This window comes from Acanthochromis polyacanthus, chromosome 5 (genome assembly GCF_021347895.1).
Source record: "Acanthochromis polyacanthus isolate Apoly-LR-REF ecotype Palm Island chromosome 5, KAUST_Apoly_ChrSc, whole genome shotgun sequence".
In the NCBI taxonomy this organism is placed as follows: Eukaryota; Metazoa; Chordata; class Actinopteri; family Pomacentridae; genus Acanthochromis; species Acanthochromis polyacanthus.
The window spans coordinates 12,192,883-12,202,247 of record NC_067117.1 but is presented as its reverse complement, the minus strand read 5'-3'; the positions used below and the strand labels follow the sequence as shown (position 1 = coordinate 12,202,247).

The following is a 9,365-nucleotide window of genomic DNA, read 5'->3' as shown; positions in this document are numbered from 1 at the left end:
AAAGGGTTGGTATTCATTAGTGACTCCCTTTACAGATTTTCCATGTTTCTTTTCAGTATTTCTTCATGCTCCATCCTCTGTGCTTTGTCTCTTTTCCATGGGAATCAAGAGGTTGACATTTCTCACCACACGAGAAAACACATTAACAACTGCTCCACAGTAGATTCACCCACTTTTATACCAGTTGCTAAGAACCAGAGTTACATTGAAGAAATATGCAGAGCAAGAATTGAGAAAAAAACAGCCCACAACTACACAGAATGACATGTTTAGATACAAAAACAACACCTCTATGAACAGATAACATACACCCTCAAGTTACTGTACAAGAGTGACATCAATTACATTAAATGTGAGCATTTGAACATATTCTACATTACATTTATGATTTATTGTTTTAGAATGCGACACACAATGCTCTATTAGAAGATGTATAGAGGAGAGATAGTAACATGGAGGCATATGAAATAATTCTAAAAAGTAACAATGCTATGTGAAGTTCCACTGATGGAGCAGTCCCTTTCCATTTGAAATCAATATTCATTTAAAAGTCCAAATGCAGACAATCTGGAGTCCACATTGATTATAATATCCAGAAATCCATCAATAATGACAAGTGAATAAATTATACAATAAACATTAAATATTTATTGTGAGAACTGAAGCCCATTGGTTATATTTCTGCACCGACGCACTGCTTTTTCATATTGTTTATATGCTGTATAGTCCAGAACATGTGCTGTAATGTAAAGTGTTTTCCATTTAAAGTATAGGTAAGATTCAAAAACATATAGAATTTACACAAGCCCCAGCATCACGCTAAGCAATTTGTCCTCATGTCAAGAACTTTAAAAACAATTCAATGTAGTCACAGTAAATGAGAAATTCACAGACATGAAGTATATCATAATAGAATAGAATAGAATAGAATAGAATAGAATAGAATAGAATAGAATAGAATAGAATCTCAATACTCCTGAGCTCAAAAATGTTAAGTGGAAATTTTTAACATTTTTAATGTAGGGCAGCAGACATGGAGTAAATCATTTAGTCTGTGTATATCTACCTGCAAGCTAAGTGCTACCACAACACTTGACACAATTTGATTAAACCATTTATTTAACATAGTAAACAACACTGTTGTATTATAAAGTATTTAAATATGACCTCTGAATCTATGAAATGTAACGCAGCAAGAGGCTATCACAGCAAGTTTAGGCTGCCTTCCAGAAAGCGTCGAGTTATATAACAAACATTATCCCGCTCTCTGCTGTGACTGGGTTTCATGTTGTAAACAAGGTGCAAATGTAATTTCTGTTTTTTTTTCCATACATGTTTAGCATTCACATAAGAATATTGCTGAACAAAAGACTTTAATTATTTGTTGTCTAAAATCTCAATATGTTTCAACACAGATGTATTCAGCTTAATTATAAACGTCTGAAAACTGAATTTAAATTAAATAATTGAATGACCCTCTCGTCTCTTGTCGTCGGATGCACTAACTGTCTTTTTGTCGTGGTAATAGCTGGTGTCCGTATTTGTGAGGACATTGTATCTGGTGGATAAACTACAGTGATCTCGCATACAGGCAAGTTGCAAACTGACCAATATACTACAATATTTCATCCTGTTTTGACTGCAAAACATGATGACTTACTGAGGCATATACAGCAAAACAGTCCACAACAGCATCTGCCTTATTGCCAAAGATCCACAAACCTATAACATAATTACACATTTAAAGTAATAAATAAATATGCAACTCAAATACTCTTAGAGCAACAACTAATTAAATGAATAACTCTAAATTTCTTCGTTTCATGGTACAACTTACATTAAAAAAATCTATTATAAAGGATTTTTGTGGCAAACCATCAGAGCTTTATTTAGTATGCATTCAGAAACTAAATATAGCAACAAGACATTGTTATTCCCTCACAATGCCCATCATTGGACTATCACATCTCATTGACAAATATCATGGCCCTTTAGAAACTACCTTATCCTCTCTGTCATAAATGACCGTTTACCAAGATATGTCTGCGGTAAGCTGATGCTTACTTGTGACTGGTTGATGCTAGCTTGTCTCTGTAGACCAAAATCACCCTTTGACTGATTGAAACTGTTCTGCCTGGAGAGACCAAAACCCTCCTCTGGCTGATCAAAGCTGCTCTCGCTGTAGAGTCGCTGTCGCATCTCACTTGAACGTTTCCCAGAAGCACTCCTGGTTGGGTATCTCTGCCCAGTCTTGTACCAGCCCGTCTCTTTGAAGACAAACCAAATATTCCCAACCCAGAGGACCACATTAACAAAACCAAAAACCTGCAGGTAAAAACACAAAACAGTCAGGCGTAAATGCCTTGTTTTATCCAGTTTTGTGTCAGATTGTGTGTCTTAATACTACCGCTGCTGTATTAAGACGTGACCAGAGAGGCTCCTCTGTAACTGAACATTTGTTTTCCTGAGCTCTGCAGGCAGACATGAGAAGAAGCACTTGTGTTGGGTTTGTGGCTGACTTGATGTCAGAGAGAGCTTTGGCCCAGCAACAACTGCTGACCAGCCACATGAAGGAGAAGATGACTGTCACAACAAAATCCTGATCAGGACAAATGTAAAGAGAGAAAATCAGACAAAGGATTACATGAAAACTAATTTACAGTATCTCATGTCATACAAGCCCTGCACCATCACACTGCACTGTTTGCCTAATTAAAGCTCATTAAAGGGGGAATTGTTGAAGTGAGAAACTCACTGACCACGAGTGGGCCTCTGTTGTGCTTCAGGTACTTGTTCTGGTAGAAGACGTAGACATCGTAGCCAGAAGTGAGTACAGGAAAGCAAAACACCCACAGTCACGAAAAATTGAGCAGCTGAGGAGAAGTTGCCATCCAGGAAAAGAATCTCTCCCCTTTTCACGCCGCACAAAGGAGCCTTGAAATGCACTTGATGTAATCTGCAGGACAAAAAAACAAACAAATGTTTTTGTAAAACTAACGTGTGGTGTCACTTGAGCTGCTCACAGCCACTTTGGGGAACACTTTATTAGCATTAGCGTAGGCTTGTTGCTAAAAATGGGAAGATTCAAGAAACCCAGGTTAGAAATGCTATGATAAATGCCTTCTTTCCCATAAGATGTACAAGGCTTTTGAAGTGGTTGCCAAAGACAGACAAGATGTTCTACACCATTGCTTTTCTATGTGACAAAAGTATGAAAATCAAAGCAATATCTAAAATTAGAGGTTACATCAAAGTAAAGTGGGCAGCTATCACTTTAAGAGGACCAAAGTTAAATCTGGCAGACATTATGGATTAATCATGTTTCAGTGAAGAGTTGTCATTTTGTCATTACTTTATATATTTTGTTTCATGTTACATCTTTCTAACATGCTGTACGGCATCAGTTAGTACAGTTCCTGTGTGACTGTAATGACACTGACTTAATTATTGGGTTATCTTGCAGAGGGTAAAGGGGTGGTGACTGTGGGTGGCTGGGTGTTCATTACACTACTGGGGGGTTGCATTTGGGCATCAGCTTGTGATGAATAAATGATTAAAAATGGGCTCCAAACAACGATAGTAACAATAGAGTTTCCATTTTTGCAACATTTTCCCATTAAAAACCCCAAAAAACCCCAAATCCAACTTCAGTTGGCAATTTGGATAACTGTGCAATTTATACAGTTCAGTTGTGTAAATTGTTCAAACCAGGGAACTGTTTATTAAACACTTGGCCATCGCTGACAGTGACTCTGTAGCACGTGGAATGGAGGCGGTTGATCACGCTGCTGTACCACGAAACCAGAGAGTTCACAGTCACAAGCACATGCATCATTCATACCCAAATAAAATGTAAACTGTGACCCATAAATAGGAGTCACTCAGTTAAACAGGGAGGTCAGACTCTGAATCCATATGTGCTGAGCTGAAACGTAAACTCAAATACTGTTCAGTCCACAGCCCAGTCCAAACATACAATGATTTTATAAAGATTGGGGAGCAATCTTTCATGACAAACACTAAAACAGCTTTACTTCTTGGTTATTGTGTCTCTGTCCTTTACTTTTGAAAAATAAACTCATTAGCATCTGTTTAAGGCTCAGTTTTCTGCAACTGTAATTTTATTTAATTCATGATGATTGCATTCCTAAATTTACAGCATAACTGACACATGGCAGTACTCTATATATAACTCTTATATGTATTAACTTTGTGATACAGTCCATGCAGCAACAAGGCTTAAAACATTTCAGTGTGTTTATCCAACTTGTCCTTGAATCACTAGCAGTCGAGTTGCTACAGATTTACAGATGTAGTGATAAAATGGTAACAAATGCTGTAAAAAGAGCACAACAGACCACCTACAGTTAACTGTTAGCTGATAAGATTCAAGGTACAGTCATGTCTAATGATGCAGGGAATCATTTTAGACTCTGGATGTTAAACTGGGTCGACTTCTTGCTCAGCTGTCCAGCTTCCTGAGCTTAAATTGGTTGAGCTTCGAAAGAGAACAGCTCTTCTATTCAGAGCGTAACAGTCAAAGAGTTTTAAAACAGTTTTAAATCTTTTCTGTGTCTTCTTTAAAAATGCACATATGATACTTATTGTGGACATCGGCAATTAATTATATTTGAAAATTATATAAAATGATCTAAAACAAATTGTAACTGTTTGTGAGTTAACTGTCAAAGATTAAATGATATATATGTCTATACTTTAATTATCCAATGAAATAAAACGTGAAATATTAAATATTTGGCATTATTTTCAGTGAAACTGTCTGTGTCAGATGCTTAGGCCTTTAAAGCAAACGTCTTTGGGTAGACATGATGTAAAAGAAATCGCAGCTACTCTACCTGAAAGGATAGCCAAAATCAATGTTGATGCTGAGGTTGCTCTGCCTCCTGTCTGCACAGTCCACTTTAACCTGGAGGTGACCATAATATCCTCCACATGTTGCAAAAGCACAGATGGCAAAATCTATGAAAAGAAAAATAAGTCGTTAAAGGATCACCGCCAGTTCAAATTCAGTTATTTGGATTCAGCAAAAGCATTTGACTTCAATCAGTGTGCGACTGTAGCTTCCTGCATTATGTACACACATCAATAAATTACATGACTGATTATTAGGATGTATAATTGGTTTGAAAACAAAACCTGAATAATTTAAAGGTGGAAGACAACTAACAGAGCTGCTCACTGTGCCCTGGAGGGAGGCCACAGCAGTACAGTGAGATCCAGTTTGTGGATGTGATTACACAGTCTGGAGCCTGTCAGCGTTTAGTCTTTATATTTTGCTTAATTGCATTTTTACGAAAAAGATGGAGATCCTTAATTTGTGTCAGCAACTCTGAAGTTGACAAACTGCTCTGAAGAAGCACAATTTATCAAAAGGGCTTTTCACTCGGCAAATCACGACATCAAAAACATCAAGATCAAATCTACAAACATGATGTGATTCGTCCATTATAATTAGCACTAAAAGTGAAGAGGAGCAGACGTCACTGTCACCAAACTGAAGAGATGAATGGAACTTACCGGAGCGAATATAACCATACACATTTAAAAATCACAGAGCCCCAACTCCACACAGTGCTGACAGCTCCAGTCATCAGGTTGAAATGTCACAGATGCAGACAGAAAAAGCAGAGCGACTCTTCCAGCGGAGGGGAGGGCTGACAGGAGGTGTCTTCCCCAAGGAGGAGATTTTCTGCTACGCTACATTTGGTCACAAACGCTGCGAAAAACTATAGACACCAAACTCAAACTAAAATGCTTATATTCTGACTATCAGGTTAATTCTCTCTGTATTCATATGCATTCTATGTTGACTGTGAGATAATACCAAGATAAGGCTAGATTAGAAACATGAAACAAGTGCAAATATCTGGGGCAAGTGTTGTCATCATTAATTATTTCTTTGAACTAAATCTGGTGGCTGCACAGAGCTAATGGTCAAACATGAAGCCCCGAGTTTGTGTTATAGTGTCATATTGTGCCACCTTAGTGTGATCACATTTTCTACATTGGATATTTTACTGCAGTAACAATGGAAAACACATGCTGGTTGTTTCATCTGCCTCACATTTAGCTTGGTACAGCCTGAAAATATAGAGAAGCCAAACAAACAAATTAAAGTAATGAGTTTGTTTTTCTTCTCCTCCGAATTCATTTTGTGAATGATGATGTATGGTAATATATTTAATCTAATACACAGCACTGCAAGCCAACTTCACAGAATACGATGCGTTTCCATAGTTTAAACATGATTTATCACGCAAACTACTGGGATTTTTGCTCATGCTGTGATTGAAAGTACTTACTGCAAAACTCTTAACTGTGGTTGCTTAAGGCATGTTTCTATTTTAATGTGGTTCATATGGAATATATGCATCATATTGGAACTAAATGCAATATCATACTCAGGTCTGATTGAATGTATTTTCATCAACAGCATATCGATAGTTCTTAGGGTGGTCTAACACATGCTTTCATATGGCCTCTCTACAAAGCAGCATTTCTGCTGTGATACCAGCTTAAGATAGAGCTCAGTATGATTGAATAAAGGAAAATCATTGCAGATTGAATGTGACTGTGGATTGTAATCACTGAAGGATACTTTAATTACATTTCGTTCACTAAGATCGACTCATATTTAGGCCAGTTGCTCCGTTATAAAAAGCTTCTTGCTGCCCTCTTTTGGTGATAAATATGTATTACAGATAAATTTTTAAGCAGTGAGGATAATGAGGTTGAGCACACTACTAAGTAAATTAGTAATACACCAAACTGCAACCTGGATTTAAGTGATTTAGTAAATTTGGTGATATTGCAGACGCTACATCAGCACTGAGTTTGTACATCTGAGAAATATTTTATATTCCTTCATTCTTATTAACTCAAATGTACTTGTTGTGAACTGTTTTTTTTTTTTCAAACAATACAGCAGCACGAATGAATTTAGATGAGAGAATGAACAAGTGGAGACCTGGGGATGGTGATAATACAACAACTTCTGAAATTTTTGATTCCCCCCCCCCCCAATTTAGTTTTCTTTTAAACCAGAGCTTGTTTCCAGTTCATTTGTACATGTGTCAAAGCAGTGCAGCTACTATAATCACACTTATCATCACACCACTGCACTTCACTTTTAATTGGAGCTTCAAGAGACAGAAAAGAAGAAAAGAACCAATTAGGAGGTAGTGATATAAGAGAAGCAACAATTGTTAAAAAAAAACAGGATTTTCAACAAAAAAATGAGGATAAATTGAAAAGTAAAACAAAAGAACAGGGTAATTAATTCAGAACGAAATTTAGATGACAATATCAATGAAAAAATAAGCAATAATTAAAAAAGGTTAGAAAATGAGAATTACATTATGCAACACTGGCTTATTGAACTGATTAAACTGCACAGTACAACAGCTGTTTTCAGTGCCAGCTGATTGTTGCTGTCTGTCATAAAGCTTTAACTTCCTGAACTTTATTTATCAACATCAACAGCCTTTTTAGCCTGACTGAAATAGACTGTGACTTAAATATGTCTTAAATTACCCTATAAAAAATTACTGGAATATATACTGAAGTAAATGGGCCACTAGATTCTTGAAAGTCATTCATCGACAACCGCAGCGACCAATTTAGGATTGAAACACCAACAATAATGCCTTATAAAAGTCATTCGAAGTCTGTCTTGAGGAGTCATTTGAAAGTGACTTTGACTGTCTAATTCCCTCAGGCCGGATTTTGGCATTAATCACAAAGTGATCAGTCACATTTAGTTCTGTTTACTGAAAAACAGCCAGAAAAAAGTCTTTGCCAGAGGATGTCTGGCTGCTATGAGCTGAAAGGGTCTGAAAGGCAGAAAAAATGGACTTTGAGTGTGTTTAGAAATCTCTCAAACCACTTCCAAAAGTGACAAATACCCAGAATGAGAAGGCAAAGACAGATGTAATGAAGGGCTGATGGCAACATTAAAGTAAAACAGAGGCGGATGTGCAGTCTAGATGAGAATAGACAGGAAAAGATAGGCATAGTTAATTTCTTTCTCCTATTTTGTCAGTTATTCTCAACTGAAAGGATAAGAACTGTCTGCAATACATATATTTAAACCTCGATTCCAAAATCCTGACTAAATGACACAGTGGTGCTGGGGAGATGTAACAGCATTGCATATCTACTGTACTTGACTTGTCAGACAGTTTTGTACCATCTTTTGACTGCATGGACCTCTCATGAAGGTTGTCAGGAGTGTGCTGCACTAGATGTGAGGTATCTCTGGATATCATCAGTATGGGTGCAGAGAGGTGCGGTGTGTACAGTAAAGAAGTGAAACCAAAGAGAAATATGCCGTTTAAAAAACATCACACATGTAGTAGAGATAGAGATTGTTGGTGAATCTTGTTGGGCTTACATAGAATATTCTGTTTAGTTGTGTTGCATCAGTTATACCAGTGTGTCTACACAGAAAACAACTTTTGTCAGCGGTGGCTGAAGACAAATTGTGATTTTTTTTTTTTTACAACAGAACATGCAAGAAGCAGCAATACAACTCCATTAAATGTAAAAGTTGTGCATTTAAAATAACACAAGTAAAAGTGCAGAGTTACTGGCAAAAACATTCAGTATTATGTAGAATAGTCAGTGTTTTACTGTGACATAAGTATGAATGATTGGTATTGATGCGACTTTTCACTTCAATATTATTAGTATTATTTAGAAAAAAGCATTTTGACAGGCAGTACCTGAACTGTCTCCCATCTTCGTCATCGTCTATTTACTGGGTATGACATTAGCATGCCTGCAGTACGTACTGTTGGGGTTGGTCAAGCTGTAGCTAAGTTTACTTGCTTCATAGACTGTTGGTTTTTTTATGTGATTTGTAGCAAGGCATACACAAACGGTCGTCAATCTATATTCCTCTGGAATGCTGTGGAGTAGAAGTATAAAGAGGCACAAAATTGATGTAGACCTTAGTTCAAGCAGTCTACAATTAAAGGCCTGTTTGTGGGATTTAGTGGCAGCTAGTGGTGATTTTGTGGACTGCAACCAAGTAAATTCCCATCACCTCACCCTCCCCTTCACAGCATAGTTAGAAAGCCTATGGTCCCTGCTAAAAATGTGACAAACATCAAAGGCCCTCTCAGCAGACACATGGTGGGACTCTGTGGAGGAACCTGCTGCCTCTGTAGATACACAGGGCTCATGGTAAGCTAACAAGAACACAACAGTTCTTATTTTTTCAGTGACTATACACTAATCAAATCACAATTGTGAATAATATATTCCATTTCTGCCAGTCGAGTCCCCTAAATCCTACATACTGGACATGTAATTTCAAATATAGTACTTCAATAAGTGAAGTT

General features: G+C 37.1%; 1 protein-coding gene across 1 annotated transcript; it reads right to left on the bottom strand.

The window, feature by feature from the left end:
* Positions 1 to 159: 159 nt before the first annotated feature.
* On the bottom strand, positions 160 to 8,769 carry synprb (synaptoporin b). The gene is given in 7 exon segments (XM_051948673.1): positions 160 to 2,325; positions 2,408 to 2,599; positions 2,760 to 2,818; positions 2,821 to 2,847; positions 2,850 to 2,956; positions 4,857 to 5,004; positions 8,745 to 8,769. Coding segments are annotated over 7 exon segments (885 nt in total). The 3' UTR covers positions 160 to 1,998.
* Positions 8,770 to 9,365: the final 596 nt, after the last annotated feature.